The 17,751-nt window shown below is 47.2% G+C and overlaps 1 protein-coding gene across 1 annotated transcript in view; it reads right to left on the bottom strand.

The window, feature by feature from the left end:
- The window catches only part of Uvrag (UV radiation resistance associated), a 224,483-nt gene that overhangs the window by 19,275 nt on the left and 187,457 nt on the right, over nucleotides 1-17,751 (bottom strand). Inside the window, exon 14 of the mRNA XM_005357528.2 lies at nucleotides 719-810. Coding sequence (XP_005357585.1) covers nucleotides 719-810 — 92 coding nt within the window. The remainder of the gene's footprint in view (nucleotides 1-718; nucleotides 811-17,751) is intronic.

Here is a 17,751-nt window from a genome sequence, read left to right as displayed (position 1 = left end):
AAAAAAGCTACAGAGAAACTCTGTTTCAAAAAAACCAAAAAAGAAAAGATGTCTGAAACACGGGACAAGAACAAAGGCCAGAGATCAGCCAGAGATGCTATTCTCCCGTTACCCTCAAGGCCCATCTTCACGGCCCAGGAGAGATGAAGTCAGTACTACGCTTTCCATCTCACGCCTTACGCCATCCTCGCAGCAAACCGGTGAGATGAGTGGGCGAGGGTCAACAATGAGGAAATCAAGTTTCAGAGATGCCAGACTCTAAATCCACGCACTGTACAAGAACATCTGGTTCAGCCAGAGTTCCTTCCAGGAGACCAGCCAGTGTCACCTTGGGGCCTGAGTTCCACTGACAGGATCTGGTCAGGTATCACCTGCTGTTCCAGGACACAAGCTTCAGGATCCCCAAACGCACGAGCCCAGTTTCCATTGACTCAGGCCACTTTAATGCTGAGACTTTACGCGACAGCCTGCCCTCGTGGGCCAGCACGCAGTGACAAAAGGCACATTTTAGTAGCATCCTTGGGCTCAGATTCTAATTCTAGCCACTGGTCCTGATGCTCATCGGAAGGCCTCATTAATCCCAGCTGACTTCCCTTATTGCTTTGCCTCTCCCCCAGAGGGTGCTCCGCTGCCTGTTCTCTTCCTCAGGTGTCTCACTGCAGAAGAAAGCTCAGCAGGCGGGCGCAGAGCCATGTGGGCGTCAGACAGAGATACTCACCACCTGACCATGAGTCCGTGCTCCATGAAGTTTTTCAGGTTAGGAAGGGTTTGCCTCAAGTCTGGAGTCCCCAGGCCATGCTGGTATCTCAGCTGCAACAGGAGGAGAACAGCATTTTAATTTAAGCGTACGACGGCCGTCTCACTGCACAGAGGGACAGCATGGTTCTTCACGTGCACCTTCGACTTGAACACGTGGCCAACCTGAGTCTTGGTCTGATCTTTTCCATTCCCAGACCTCTGTGAGTTTTCCTAACGCCATTCACACACCTCACCAGGAGTATTTAAGCTAGAAAAGATTCACTTTTTTTCTAATTTTATGTATATGACTGTGTTGCCTATGTGTGTGCACCACACGTGGCCCAGAGGCCAGAACAGCACATAGGATCTTTTGGAACTGGAGTTACAGGAGGTTGTGGGCCACCATGGAGGTGCCAGAAACTGAACCTGGGTCTTCTGTGAGAGCAGTAAGCGCTGCTAAACACAGAACCTGCAGCTCTGTGTATATGTGGTGAGTCTCTGTGTATGTTTGCACAGAACCTGCAGTTCTGTGTATATGTGGTATGCCTGTGTGTATGTTTGCACAGAACCGCCTGCAGCTCTGTGTATATGTGGTACGTCTGTTTGCGTGCATAAGTATATGCCTGAGGAAGCTAGGAGAGGCGCTAGGGTCCTCTGGAGCTGGAGTGGTTAGGGAGCCACCAGACGCGGTGCTGGGAATCCAACCCTGGTCTCTGCTAGGGGACTCCATACTCTTCCCACTGAGCCCCTCTCCGGCCCCTCAGAGATTTTAAATCACATGTACTTATGTCATTTTCACAGGGGCTCTGGGTTTCTCTACAGCATTCACTGTGTCTTGTGTGTGAATGGGGGGGAGGGGGGCTGCTGAGTTTTATCCTTAGTTTTATCCCAAAGATAAAAGAATGAAAAATAAAGTGAATTTAAGAGTTAAGTAAGACTTTGTTACCAAAAAGATTAATTGAACACACAAGCATCTAGCACTCATTTGATTTTTCGGAGTTTACTCTCTGGGACTGAGACGATAAAGGGAGAATCACAAAACACAGGTGAGCTTCTAGGATGTTCTGAATGAACACGTCAAGTCGGGAGGCAGACGCCTACGGTGTGAGAGCTGGAAGGTGCCTTAGCTATTATTTAAGCTAGTGGTAAATTTCTCCAGACCACAGGTTCATCAGGGCAGACAACACTAGTCTGGGCCTGTTTTTCACAAGCCTTTCTGTTCCATCCGCTCTGATGGCTGGGGAGAAAATTGGTAACAGCTCTTGAGAGGCCACAGGAAAATATTCTCTCCCTTTCAAACTTAGTTTGGTGACCCAAATCACCTCCTGAGATTTGCTAGCCTTGAATTATAAGATCTACTCCATATTAAATGACATCATTCCTTATATTAATATAAAAGCATTTTTTCCATACATTGATAAAAGCAAAATGGCTGATATCCCAATATGACATTCCTGAATTCATTGTTTCAATAAAAAGTGAAATTGTTTACACATGGCATAAAAATTTCACCTGTGATTCATACTGAAAAATATTAAATATTAAAAAAAAAGTCCATGTGGACTAGCAGGAAACTGTGTCTCTGGGCCAGCACACAGTCAGCTGCCTTCACAATGGAAGGCAGGGGTTGAGTTGTTTGAGACCACAGTGAAAGTTTCTCTGTAAGGTATGATTTCAAGAGAGAAGGGGGGGGGATGAGTCTCCAGTGAGGCCTTAACCATTTGTTCTGTTGCACTACCGAGTGAGCTAGCAGGGCTCGGGGAGAAGACTGGACTGTGAGCTAGCAGGGCTCGGGGAGAAGACTGGACTGTGAGCTAGCAGGGCTCGGGGAGAAGGCTGGACTGCCTTCCCAGCCCTGTAAAGGAAGAAACCGAGGCTGACAAAGGCACCTGGTCTCTCAGCTGCTCCGCACGGCCTTCTGATTACAGCTCTGGGTTCCACCCGCCACGCTCGTGCTCAGTTCTCAGCAGAGAGAACTAAAGGAGACTGTTTGTGCTGTGGTTCTGACAGTTGAGGGCTCTCCTTTCATAAGCAAAGCCTTGGGTTCGTTCCCAGCACCACATAAACTGGGTGTGGAGGCAGAGGCCTGTGATTCCAGCGCTCAGGAGGCTGATGCAGGAGGACCAGAAAGAAGCTGAGGGTCATCTTGGGCTATATATAGAGTTTAGGATTAGCCTGGGGTACATGAGACCCTGTCTCAAGAAAAGAAATGTTCCTATTATATGAATTTCTGATGGGGATTCCCCTCATAATGCTGTGAATAGGTTTTTATTACCGTTGGTTAATAAAGAAGCTGCTTTGGGCTATGGCAGGGCAGAATATAGCACAGCAGAAAATCCAAGCAGGAGGGAAGAAGGTGGAGTCAGGGAGACGCCAAGTAATCACTGAAGGAGAAAGATGCCAGAGCATCGCTGGTAAGCCACAGCCTCATTGAGATACATAGATTAATAGAAATGGGTTAACTTGAGATGTAAGAGCTGGCTAGGAATACACCCGAGCCACTGGCCAACCAGTGTTGTAATTGATACAGTCTCTGTGTGATTATTCGGGTCCGGGCGGCCGGAAGACAAAAGTGCAGTCTCTGTTTACAGTTTCTGTTTAAATTCAGGGTTTAATAATAAAATGCTGGGAGGACCTCAGAAACCTAAAGCACCACAGTCACCATGAGCCAATGCCAGCGCCTGCTCTCCAGGGATGGCCTTGGAAACCTGAAGCACCACAAGTTTGCCATGAGCCAATCCCAGCGCCTGCTCTCCAGGGATGGCCTTGGAAACCTGAAGCACCACAAGTTTGCCATGAGCCAATCCCAGCGCCTGCTCTCCAGGGATGGCCTTGGAAACCTGAAGCACCACAAGTTTGCCATGAGCCAATCCCAGCGCCTGCTCTCTGGGAACAGCTGCTTCCAGCTGCTCCTTCCTAAACCGCATCTTCAGCAGCACCTACCATGCTCCATCTGTGGACGATGAGAACCCAGCCACTTCTCGTTCACACAACCTTACCCACTCTCACTGCATCGGGAACTCAACTCTCCATCCACCCCACATGCTTTCCTCTTACTGTCTTCAGTACAGTCAGTATCATTTTTATTATTTTTGGAAACAAGGTCTTATGTAGCCCAGGTTGGCCTGAAACATGCTAATGTAGTCAAGGCTGGCCTTGAATCCCCAAATTTCCTGCTCCCACCTCCCATGTGTTTGATTATAGGCATTGCCACCACACTTGATTTCAGCATCCCACTGTTCTTAAATCAAATGTTTGAGCGGGTGGTGGTGGTGCACACCTTTAATCCCAGCACTCGGGAGGCAGAGGCACATGGATCTCTGTGAGTTCGAGGCCAGCCTGGTCTACAGACTGATTTCCAGGACAGGCTCCAAAGCTACATGCTAAACTTACTATGCTTCCACAAATAATGCTCAGTTCCTTTCTCGTTGCTTGTTTGAAATAAATAAGCTGCCATTTTTTTCCTGTTTGCTGAATTTGTGAGTGTACCTATCAATACATACTCACACTGTGAAGAAACCTTAATTAACTCTTTCCCCATCTGACTAAGCACACCACGTCCATCCATTGAGTCCATTCCCCCGACCCCCAGGTGTGTTTTCTGGTCAGCCAGTTCACTTACTGGAGTTTCAGTTTTCTTCTGTATAAAGTGGGGATGTTTCTTGCCTCAAAGCATGCAGTGGGTCAAAGCCAGTGTCCGGCCCAGGCAAGTACTCAAGCAAACAGTCTTACTATCATTAATATGCACACACATTCTTTCTGTTTGATCACCACTGCACCTACCACTAGGCTGGGCTTAAAACCTGCTCAGTAATAGCTTATTACTTAATTAATTAGAAGGGAATTGGCAAAGGAAGAAATGCGTTACTTCCCAACAAAGGGCAAAATCTTAAGTATTAAGCTCGTATTTTAAATGCTGATTTTGACTCTGGCTGGAGAGGTAGTGGTGAAAGCACAGGTGTTAATAGCTTCATGATAATAACATGTGAATGGGACGACTGACACGTGATGTGGGAGGTCAGGCCCCTGAGTGACAGCTCCAGCGTGGCTCTGTGGCTCTGTGCAAACTTCCTCCCGGGTCGAGCTGGTCAAACATTTCCAAGCTTTTAAAATTTCATGTTCTTTAACAAGTCACCCTGGTAAGGTACTGTCAAAACATGAGAGGAAAGGAAAGAGAAAAGGGCAAAGTTGGAAAGACAGGCACGGAGAAAGACCTGGGCTTACTAAGCTCCGATGTCTGGTTCAGCCGCTCACTCATCAGCACACCTGGCGCCCAGGGGGCGAGCCGTCTTTGGAACCACACACTTAGACAGAGCCCTCCTTATCATGTAGGCCCTCAAGCAAGTTATGGAACCAAGAGGACCAACAGCATCCTTCTGGCCTGCCATGGAGACTGATGAGCATGGACAGTTCTTGGGTGTCTACTTTATCTGGTACTAAAACCCGAGCTGTTGGCTACACCTGTAAGGAATTTTTCTTGCTTGGAGCATTTGAAGCTGAAAGATCCACCTTAAATCTGGGCTCCACCTCACTCTCGCTGATAAATTCATTTCTTCTATGGTATTAGAGCCTTCTGACATATACTGAAGCCCATCTGAGACATCCAGTCTCTTGGGCCAAACAGCTATTCAATTCTTAGATTCTGTTGGGAGGGAGCCATTGCTGAACTAGCAGGACCACAGCCTGTATAGCCAATCTAATAAATTCCGTGTGTGTGTGCGCATGTGTGTGTCTGTGGAGGGAGAGAGAGGACCTAGAGAACCCTGATTACACACAATCTGATTACAAAGGATGGAGCCTGCCTTACAGGGTAGGCACTGGAGAGGCACAGGCAGGAGAACCAGCAGTTCAAGGGAGAGATCAGGAGGCCAAGCCACCAAACCGCTCCATTCCTGTTTCCTCTCCTTGCCCCAGCTCCACCAAAGGTCACCATCACTGACCGCCATCACCCCCTGCGCCCAGACACTTCCACCTCTCTTCCTGCTGGGGAGGGAAGGACAAGGGATCCAGGCCAAAAAAAAAAAATATTGCTCTGGGTCTAACCACCTCAAATTCAGCTCTGAAATAAACACCTTTTGCAGCAGCCTCTTCCTGTACCACCACCCAGAGGCTAGGCAGTTCATAAATGAAATTTTGGTTTCAATTAATCTGAAGTTCAGTTTCCTTGGGTTGGTCTAGGACGCTCCACGGAACCAATTAAATTGCTCTGCACTTCAGTGGTGGGCAATGCAGATAATAAAGTAGATGGGAAGTAGACAGCGATGGTGCAGTCTCTCTGGGTGAATTAATACAGCACTGTCTAGGAGCACCAGAAACTGGAGCAAAGGGTACATTTGGACCGCAACACCAACTACAGCTGTGCCAAATTCCAGGAACCGTTTTCTTCTCCCCAAGGCCCATCCAGTGGCTGTGAGTTTTACCAAGTGAGGCAGTTGCCCACGATGTTAGAGTTCATGGGGCTTGGGGTGAACTGGTTTGCACAGCGTGGCCAGGGCAGCCTCATCAGCAGGTCCAGAGACGGACTTGGAAGACAGAGAAAGAGTGCATCTCTGTCGGTGAGTGTCCGGCTGAGTGGAGACGTCGGTTTTCACATCCAAGTGCTCAATTTGAGTTTTAATTTTTAAACACAATTTTCCAAGGTCAAGAAAGACTCTGGGGGTTTAGGAACCATTTTGTCATTTAGGTTTTGGCAGAAGAGACGTTCACTTTAGACAACTTGTGTACACACACACACACACACACACACACACACACCCCAAAGTACACTCACCCACACAAGGCCACTTATTGCGTGGCTTATTAGTTCCATATGGAGTCTGAGCAGAGCTGCATGATGTTTGATACAAACCGTCTGTTACCGTGAGGGAATGTGGATTAATATGTGGCTTCAATAAAGGTTACTAAGACATCAACACTTTCGTGATGGGATTACAGTGAACAGGACTAAAAAGAGAAATGGTCTACAGGAACTGAAAAGGGAGAAATTAAAAATGTACATATGCATCAAAGACTTAGCTTCAGAGTTCTGGCTCATGCAGTTAAAAATCTGCAGGATTGGTTCCCAATATTTCAACTCAGGATGAAAAACTAGGGTCCCACTGACTTGAAAAGAGCTAGATTATGAGCTTTAAAAAAGGGCACTACCATGTCCAAAACTGCCTTTCTCGAAGAAACCACGACTCATTCAGAGATGTGGAGAGGTTACTTTGAGAGTTCTTGGCATGAGCAACCACACTGTTTCTTAAAGGGAGTCTTGACAACATACATCTCCAAGGAAAAGCATAAAAACTTGATTATGAGCCTCTGGTCGCAAGAACAACCTAAATACTTTCCCAAGCCCATCTATAAACACATGCCAGTCTTGTCCAGGATAGATGGGCTGTAATGTAAACACTGGACATGGCTAGGCCTGCCACCCCGAGTTCTGAAGCCTCAGCATCCAGTTTAACAGCTCCACAGAGCTCCAGACACTCTCCGAGGCACACACACAGTCAACGGCCCTCAGAACATGGATTAATATGAGAGCCCAACGGTACTGAAAACACCTCCCCACCTGCTTCCATCACCCCGAGGGAGGAGAGGTCCCAGCAGACCCCAGGGCAGGGTGAGGCCAAGCCTCTGGGTTCTAACTGCAGGCTTGTTTCTTGGCACCGCAATGCTTTGCTATTTTTCCATCCTTAGAGAGGGGAGGACCTCAAGTGCGCCTAGTGACCTAGCCCTGTGCAACCTCATAAGCCCTCCCCCACTCTCTGAGGGGTGCCTGTGGACCCTATATGTCTCCTGTGGGTTAATCAGAGCTGCTCTGATCTTAAGATGGCCACAGCCATGTCATGGCCAGAGGACCCCCCAACAAGCTGAGTCTCCATCACTGGCAGGCAGCCAACTTATGAGGACCAGCAATTAACATGGAGTGGACAAGCAACACACACATGTGGGAGCAGCTGTACGCAGTTTAATTAATCCCCTTCAAAGGAAGGCCGTGCACTAATAAAGGGTAGCCAGAACCGTGCAGAATCCACGGGTGTGCCTGCCTACGCAGTTCAGCGGGCGCAGCCTTTACTCTGTCCCCAGTGCTGACAGACGGCACACCCCGATTTCACTCATGACCTGTTCTACCTTGATCTCTGACCCAATCAGATCCAACTCAGCATTCCTGCCTCTTGTTGATGCAATCTGGCAGCATTTGGAACTGCATATTAGATCAAAATTGCATTAGATTGTAACAGAAACCATTTTCCAGAATGTTGCAGGACAGTCACAGGGAATAATAATAGTAGTGGTAGTAGTAAATGCAGCCTTTAGTGTTCACCTCTCTCATTATGACTGAGATCCGCACAGGCTGTTGCCCGTGGGAGGAGTTTAGGTTTTCAGTTTCCAGCGATGGACTGGATGGCTGTGCCCCCAACTGGCTCCTTCTCTACACCAGCTGATGGCTACTTAGTTGTCTCTCTGTTTTGCATATTAAGTAAGTGCTTTAAGGGGGCTGGAAAGATGGCTCAGTGGGTTAAGAGCACTGGCAGTTCTTCCAGAGGACCTGGATTCAATTCCCAGCACCCACACAGCAGCTCACAACTGTTGGTAACTCCAGTTCCAGGGGATATAATACCTTTATACCAATGCACATAAAATAAAGTTAAATAAATTATTTTTAAAAAGTGCTTTAAATATTTGGATACAGTTTTCTGTTGGATTTACAGTTTTGTCTTCCTTGTAACAGTATCCGGGAGTGGAATTGCTATTCCAAGGGCAGATATAGGGTTAAATTCCTTTTAAAGATACCCAAGTTTCTGAAAGAAGTCAACAATGTTACATTCTCTGTGTCAGAGCATTATTGCTTGGGTGGCTCTGCTCACTGTCTGCAGCTGACACTGTCAGTGTGAAGACTTTTAGCAATTCTGGGGCTGGGAGAAGCCAGTGCAAAGTGCAGGGTACTTCCCTGGCATGCGCAAGGTCCTAGGCTCAGTCCCCGGCCCTAAATAAATAACCTACCCAAGAGACCGTGCTGTAGTGTCCCTGCTGACTAGTAGTGAGCATTTTTTATTTTGAGTGCTTGTTTGTCACTGGGTTTCCTCTGGCCCACCTTCATTTCCGTGAGCTGCCCCGCTAAACACCTAAGACCCCACTGGTTAATCTTAATACCTTCCAGTTAGGAGCCCTGTTCAACACCACTTCTATCTAATCCAGTTACAACAGATCTTGTTGATCTCAATAAACACTATCCTATACTTAATGGGGATCATCCACAGGAAAAAAGAATGTATAGAAAAATGAAAATATTATCATAAATTCAGGGATCCTTTCCGAAGCAGAGTGGTGGCTCTAGCCCCTAACCCAAGTACAGCAAGACCCTGGCCCTATCGGCAAACAGATGACTCTAAATTTCAGAGTTTCACTGGAAGAAAAAATGAACTCAGGCCTGGAGAGATGGCTCAGTTTGCCACACAAGCCCAAGGATTGAGTTTGGACTCAGCACCAATGCAGAAGCCTGGGCATGGTGGGATGCACATGTATTCCCTGAGCTGGGGAAGCAGAGGCAGGCAGGTTTCTGGGGCTTGCTGGCCGGCCAGTCAAACTGAGCTTCAGGCCTGGGAGAAGCTGCTTTAAAAAGTAAACAGGAGAGGAAAGGTGACACCAGACATCAATCTCTGACATTTCATGCACACACATGCACATATACAAATTAATTTTAAAAATCTGTTATTGTAAATTTAGGCACAGAGGAGCAGCAGCACTTTCTATATGATCTAGTAGCCACAAATACCATACCTCATCATTAATAGCAATTACTCAATCTGGTAACTATTGAGCAGTCTGTGTGTGGTGATGGTAATGAAGGCAGAAATATGTGCTTGCATAGATGCTTATGAACACACACATATGTAGCAGGGGAATTGGAGATAATGTGAGATTCAGAGACAGAGTTAAACTGTAGCGTTTGAATTTGCATCTCAAGTTTGTGAACCCTGCCATTTTGGTTCTTAACCACCTGAATAGCGATGCTTGCAGACATCTCGATTCATTCTCAACCTGTCGCATGTAGCCTGAGGGTTTACATGTGCAGTTCCGTTAATCACCAAAACAATCACACAGGATCGGTGGTGTGAGTTTAAGAAGCTAAGGGCACTGCCCGCCATCTCCCCAGGAGCAGGTGTGGGAGGCTGCCATTTGAATCCAGCTCGAGAGCTGGACACGGCACTGTTTAAATATTTACATGCTGGTGAGGAAAGATTCTCTCCGCTTGCTCCTCATTTAGCAGCAGCGCTTACAGAGGAGACCACCAGTTCTCATCAAAGCAATGTTTCCCTCTCTTGATTCCCAACAGTTGTGTTTCTACTCAGACATATTTACATCATTAATTCCCATGGCATCTTTATTGTTCTTTTCATTTTCAAACCTCCTCCAGTTTTGTTTTTAAGAGAATCTGGTAATCAAATGCTTTAAAGGCAATAGTGTTCTCTGGAATACACTTTTCTTTTATTAATACATTTTCTCCTCTAAAAAAGGCTAATTTCATTATGATACAGCTACTTCATGCCTCGCGGAAGTTCAATGACTTCACGCGTGCCCACTGTTTAGTCTCTGATTGACCCTAAATAAACAGAGCTTCAGGAACACCCGGACCAGCAGAGCATTGTCACTGCTCTCCTGGTTTGTTTTGGAATAATGAGTCATTGTTTGATCTAACAACTCATTAAGAAAAACCAACTCATTGGATATACACTTGTATTGGCCAGCTTCCTTTCAGTATAGTGAAATTCCTGAGGCAATTAATATATACAGAAAGAGGAGCTGTTTTGGCTCATGGTTTTGGAGGTTCTGGTCTGGGCTCCCCTGCCTTGGGCCTTGGGCGAGGTAACACATCATGACGGAAGCGTGGTATAAACAAGGGCAGGAAGAGGAAGACTTGGTGTCCCATCATCTTCTTCAAGAACTAGCCCTCAGTGATGTTCTGCAAGAATCCACTCTCTTTAACGGTTCCCCCGCTACAGAGGGCATCACTTAGGACCAGTGGGGGATACCCCCACTAGAGGCTAGTCGTCCTGAATGGAAGGCCAGAAAGGGGATGATCATAAAATGACCGTCATAAATACTCCCCAGAAAGAGATTACCCATCAAGGGAGTTACAGTTACATAAATATATAAGGGAAGCATAACTTCCTTCTTTATTTGAGTTTGAAGTGGACGATAGCAGGCATAATTTTAAAATGGTTCTATCTCCTTTATTCTCCAGTGTTACTTTATGTTTACCGCAAATGGAGCTATCATTGGGTCTAATCTAATCACAAACCTTCAGAAACATCCCCCCCCCCCCAGGTGGGGGCCAGGAAAAGAGAAAGTCAGGAAATTGGAGGTGAGAGAAGGGCCTGATGGGACATTTCTGGCCAGAAGATGAGAAGTCACATGAGAAAAAAGATGGCCCCCGGCCGACAGCCAGCAAGAAAATGGTAACCTTGGACCTGCAGCTGAAGGGAGATGAACTCTGCCAACAATTTAAACAAGTCACAAGTGGGTAATTCCCAAGAGCATCCCGCAAGAGCAAGCCGGTCCAACACCTTGGTTTTGGCCCTGAGAGACCCTGAGCAGACGAGCCAGCTGAACCAGACTTCTGACCCACGCACTGTGAGATAATGCAGGCAGGTGAGATTCCATCTGTGCCTCTCTCAGCACGAGGCCAGGCCTGAGCAGCTGCTGACAGATAGCGTTCAGATACAGAACGGCCAGGTGAAAACATCTGTGTGACTCTATCCAGCACCTCGCGTCTCCACGCCTCTGCCATGTGGCGGGAAGCACGGCGGGCTGTGGTCCAATTATCCAATTACCCAGTGGCTCGTTTAGGTGCGGGGGGGGGGGGCGGTAGCACTAGAGAACATCCCACTCACCTCATTGGGGAGTCGGAGTTTTTATTTTTCACTGATTGTGGTTTCCTAAAATCTCTTGATAGTTTTGTGAGGGTAAGATTCAGATGTTCAAAAGTTCAGAGGATGCAGGTTGGGTAACTCAAAACATACGAACAAGACAGATCTGTGGTAGCGACGGAACAGCACGGGAACCAGTTCTATACTGGGGAGGCACAATGTGGACACGCTTCTAAAACTTTCTGAGCATAATAGTCTCAGTTCAAATATCATAACACGGGAGGCAGAGGCAGAAGGATAGAAATCAACGTTATCCCTGGCTACACAGTGAATTTGAGGCCAACCTGAGTCATACAAGACTGCTTCAGAAAATAAGCAAACAAAAACCAAGACAAAAATCAACCCATAGGACAGTCCATAGCAAGTAGGACTGATTTATTAGGTAAGAGACAAAGTTAAGAAAAATAAAAACTACAATAGAGGCAAAGTAATTTTTTTTACAAATACATACATATATATCTGAAAATCCAAACATCAAAAACTGTAAGACAGTTTACACACACACACACACCCCACGTAGGGTAGGGTGCAGTAAAACTATCAATGCACTTTACTGCTAGATGTCTGGGGCCCCATGCAGGGTTGTCAAGCACAGGGGTGAAGCGCACTTTCCCTCCTCCCCGCTGAGAGGAGAGCCTGTGGGAAAAGCTTTTGTGAGGCTCAGGACTGAGCTATCACAGGACCTAAGGTGAGTGAGTGGCTCTGGAATCCGACCGGTGGGAGGCAAGGAGCGCCTAGGCGAACGTGAGCTCTGTGTCTGGGCTACTGGGCAAGGAACTGTTTTTGCTGAATTTCACACAAAAAAGCAGGACTGCAAACATTTTCTTAATAAAAAAAATTCACTGAAATGGGCTGGCAGGTGAGAACCTAATTTTCTTTTTAAACATCACTCTCTGGTACTATTAATTTTTGGAAAAACTATGATACTAAGCTGCTAATTGAATCTATTAGTGGTTCCAAGGACTATGCCAAGGTTATTAAATAATGTGATCTTCTACCTTCAAATTACCACTTTGACACTAATTTCCCAGCTAACTCCCCACATTTCTGACTCAACAATAATATAATAAAAGCCAGTTCAGCTGGTGGCTCTAATCCAGGATGTGAGAGGCTGAGGCAGGACCGTCAGTTTGAGACAGACCTGAGCTACACTGAAACTTTTTTCTTAAATTAAATAAATAAATAAATAAATAAATAAATAAATAAATACAAAACCAAAACCAAGCAAACAAACAAAAACCCAAAAATCCAGTTCACGTGAAATAGCACAGGCGTTTTAAAAACCCAAAGAACCCTGAAGTTGGTCTTCTGGGTCTGCTCTGCCTTGCTAGTTACTGCTTGTGTGATCCTGTCCAATGCCCTCTCCCCTGCCCCTGCCTGGCTTCCTCCCCGAGAGAACGTACACAGCAACACCTGCCCCTACCGTCATGGTGGGGCTTGAGATATAACACAGTCTGCGAGTGGCAAGAGCCCCACAGACGCTAATTCTCCTCCCTTCCGTCAGTGGTCCTAAGAACGCGAGTGCGGCCCCAGATTAACCAATAACACCATACTTTTCTGTCCTAAACACGACTGTGGCCCAGATTAACCACTAACACCATACTTTTCCGGTTCACTCTTCATCCGTTTCTTTTACCTAAGACTCGATGTTCCTATTTGGGGGCCTTAACTGGATAAGGAATGTTTACAAAGTTGAGATGTGCTGATAGGGTCGGCTGAAGCGAGGGCATAGTAAAACGGGGTTCACAGTGGCAGGGTCACACACTGCAGGAGTTAACTCACCAGTAACATATCCATTTGGTGAATATCAAAGGGAACCTGAACTACCCACCCAGCCAGCCTGGCTAGGACACTGTCTATCCTTCCCGTTCTACCTGTGGAGGTGCAGGGTGGGGGCAGCCTGCCCTGTATCCGTTCAGCCAGCAGATATTGAACCCTTTTTGTCATAGGCCATGGGCCGTTACAAACACACAAGAAAAGGCAGCTCCTGCTTTGAAAGTCATCACAATGTAAAGGAAATGCGACTTGAAAGTCAGAAACATGGTATATTAAAACATCACAACCGAGGACAGTACTCAAGCACAGAGACGTGACCCCTAACTAAATGGGGGACAGGGAGGTCTGGAGAACACTGACAGCCTGCTGGGCTGAGCGGGCAATCGAGTCAGCAGGAGGGAGGGAAGCAGTGTGAGATGCCTGAGAGAGAGAGAGAGAGAGAGAGAGAGAGAGAGAGAGAGAGAGAGAGAGAGAAAAGTTGGGACACTCCAGGCCTGGGGTGGAGGAGGGAGAGCAGGAGAGCGATGCTCCCTGCTGGAGGAGCAGCAAACTTTAACAGGGCCCCAAATTCCGAGGGTCCCAAAGGGGCTGGTGCGCAGAGAAAGACAAACAAGACAGCCTCAAGAAAGGAGGGTGGGTTTTATACAAGGAAGGAAAAGAGATGGAGTGGAGACACGGAGAAAAACTCCCATCCACGCACCACTTTCTTACTCTTGTGGACTTCCAGGAGACAATTCTCCAGTGGAAGGAGGCTGCAGAGGCAAAGAGCAAAAGGGGACAGCTCTAGGACTGCCCGGGTGGTAGACACTGGCCTACCCTGCCTGGAGGTGTCTTAGGCTCCAATGCCCGAGGGCAGCGGCTGAGGCTTCCTGCAGATGTAGACAGTTCCAGTGTTCCTCAGCTCCCTTGCAAGGACAGCTTTGTCCCTGCTGGCCCTTTGGTTTGACGGCTCCACGGAACAGACTTATTTCCTACGTCTCTGTCCACAGTCATTGGCTTTAGCACACACCCGGCGAGGAACTCGGTGAGTAACTGACAGACTTAATTCATCCCAGGCATCGCAGCCACTGCCAGGCAGTTCTACCTGTTAAAAATATTACTTCTCTGGTGAGCTAAACATTTTCCCTTTTTGATTTCTAAATATTAACCCAGAGCCTCAGCCAGGTTTAATTTCACTCCTCTTGGACAAGCTTCCAAATAGGAAGATGGCTATCTCCTTCCCTTGGATATTCTTTACTTATGTTTTAAATTAGTTGCATAATGATAGATTTAACATATATTTCTGGGCTTATCAATAACTTCCATTACAGTTTTACTCTCTATCAGAGAAAGTTTTCATGAAGCCACGGTGACATAAAGGTCAACAGAGAAGGGGTCCTTGATTCCCTGGCCGCTCTGTGTTTCGTCTATGAAATGCTGGGACAGCTGCCTGGTGCCAGCACTGTCCCAGCCCGAGTCACTGCCAGCCCTGGGATGGGCCTTGCCTTTGACTCTCTGCAGTTATGCCCACACCACGCTGTTCCTTCAGCTTCCAACAGCCTCCTAGCTCCTTCCAGCCCTGGCTGCTATGGGCTGATGTGTGGGATCCTCTTCAAGTCCTCTCGTTTGGGACCCTGCTCTACAATGCTGTCTGGCACTGGAGTTTAGACGGGGAAGATCATGAGTGTGCAGCCCTCAGGGTGCAAAGGAAGAGAGAGCAGGTTTCCTTCCGCTCTTGTGTCTGCCAACAGGAACGGCCCTCGCCAAGCCTGAGCATCACGGCAGCACCTGGTGGTTAGACTACCCAGGCTATGACGTTTTCCTCAACACACACAGGATGATCTACAAAATCTTTGCCTTGTAGATTGCAGTTCAAACCTTACACACTGACATGGTTTTCCTGACTGGATGAACCGGTGGGAACAACACAAGCGACTGAATAACCTGCCTCCCGACGCCAAGCTCTTACCCTCCTTTCATACTGTGTGACGCCATCGAGGCTTCTTATGTTTGCCTTAGAGACGACAGCACTGAGGTTTGAGAAGGTATACAATGACCAATAAGAAGCCAAGGCGATATTCAAACCCTGGCCTGCCTACTTCAGGCTGTGACCGGCTAACATTGTCATGGCCCCCGTGCTAGGTCCTTTCTTTACCATGCAAACCACGGTGGATCAAACCATCACAGAAGGACTGAATACGCCCCAATATGAAGAGCATGTTCCCCTCAGTTTCCTGTGTAGGCTGTCTTAGAGGGTAGTGTATTTCTTGTCCATTAGGACGTTAAGAGGGAGTGCAGAGACTGTTTCTTGGAAATTTCTACTGTCTAGTATCCAACCAAAAAACAAAACAAAACAAAAACCCCAAAACCCAACAACAAAAAACAAACAAAAAATGTTGCAGGCTTAAAGGCGGATAGGCAAGCAGTAACTAACGTAGCAGACTTGAAAATGCTGAATTTGAAGCCAAGCTGAGAGGCAATCTGAGCTGTCCCTCAACAATCTCAAAGGGTTCCGGAATCAGTGGCTCATCTGGGTGTATGTGTACATACATGGTCGTGTATGTGTGCACGTGTGCAAGCAGAGCCCAGAGGTCAATGCTGATTGCCTTCCTTAGTCACTATCTTCCTTATTGTTCTGAGACAGGGTCTCTCATTGAACCTGGAGCTACTGCTGAGGGTGGACTCGCTGGGCAATGACCCAGGGCTGCCTCTGTCTTCTCCCCCAGCACTGGCTTTCAGACTCAGGTTGCTGTGCCTGGCTTTTTATGTGGATTCTGAGGATCCAAACTCCAGGTCCCATGCATGTATGTACTGCATATTCACCCACTGAATCCCCCCCACTTCTCCCACTCCTCTCTTCATTCCCTCCCTCGCCTTCTTTCCAGGCACGTTTTGAAAGGGCAGCCTAATTGGATTAACAACAGAAGGTCGGCTAAAAGCCAGTCATACAATCCTACCCCTGAATCTGAGCTCAGTCTCCTGTATTGACACACTAGCATTTTCTTCTCTGGAGCAGGAAACACCAGGCACAACTGAAGACAAAGGTCCTGCACCAGCACTGAGACCACTGAGACTTGCACATCAAGTGTGGAGATTCTGGTCTTTTCTCCCACTCCACTTCCACCACACAAGCAATGGCCTGTGCTTCACAGGATGACAAGAGGGCCTCTGACAAGCTAAGAGGAAAGAGCACAGAGAAAGACATTAGCTGCTCTTTTAGATAAAGAACTGAGCTAAATCGCCCTACAGTGAGCCTAACAATTGAGAAACCCGTCTATGCTTTCAGCGCTTCCTACACAAATGACACAGTAAGACCAAGACCAAAACAAACCACAATAACAGCAAAAGGCCTGGGGCTTTAGACTGTAGTGGGAGCTCACGCCTTTAATCCCAGCACTTGGGACAGAGGAAGGTGGACTCTGTGAATTTGAGGCCAGCCTGGTCTACAGAGCTGAGTTCCAGAATAGCCAGGACTACACAGAGAAACTCTGTCTTGAAAACAAAACAAAAACAATTACCCCTAAAACAAAACAAAACAACCGCCCCACCACAAAAAACCAGAACAACTTAAATAATCTCTAGTATGTTAATGCAAGTAAGAGGAAATATAAATACTACACACATGGAACAAAAGGATATTAGCCAGAGAGAAAAAGTTCTTAGTCATTAAACTAAGGAAAGCATAAATGAAAAAGACAAGGGCATGACCCAGGGGTACAGCAAGCGCTAGTGTGATGGGCAGTCTTAGGGGACCATTGTCTAGGAAACTGGGCACTGAAGAACACAAGGACGCGTCCCAGAGCCACAGGATCACTGAACAAACAACCAGTATAAGAGATAAAAGTAAGTCACACACACGTCTCTGGACTAAAACAGACCTGGTGAAGTAGTCAAGGGAGTTGCTACACCCACCCAACTCTGAAAAGGGAAAACAGGACAATTACCCCTGCCAATCTTCATGAATGCTGTCAGGATCAAATCAAATAACCACACAGGAAGATCTATCCAGAGAGCATCCTGACCCTCATTTAACTGCACGGCCGTGCAAGTTGCTTCACTTTCTGCGCTTTAAGGGGCTCATCTGTAAACTGGGGTGATTCCACCTGTTACGGGTGCTGCCGAGGACTGAAGCCATGTCCACACATGGGTCTCATGCTATGACCTATGGCACCATGTCCACACACGACTCTCATGCTATGACCTACGGCACCACATCCACACACGGGTCTCATGCTATGACCTACGGTACCACGTCCACACACGACTCTCATGCTATGGCCTACGGCACCACGTCCACACACGGGTCTCATGCTATGACCTACGGCACCACGTCCACACACGA

The sequence above is a fragment of the Microtus ochrogaster genome, chromosome 22 (genome assembly GCF_000317375.1).
Source record: "Microtus ochrogaster isolate Prairie Vole_2 chromosome 22, MicOch1.0, whole genome shotgun sequence".
Taxonomy (NCBI): Eukaryota; Metazoa; Chordata; class Mammalia; order Rodentia; family Cricetidae; genus Microtus; species Microtus ochrogaster.
This window is presented reverse-complemented; position numbering and strand designations above follow the sequence as displayed.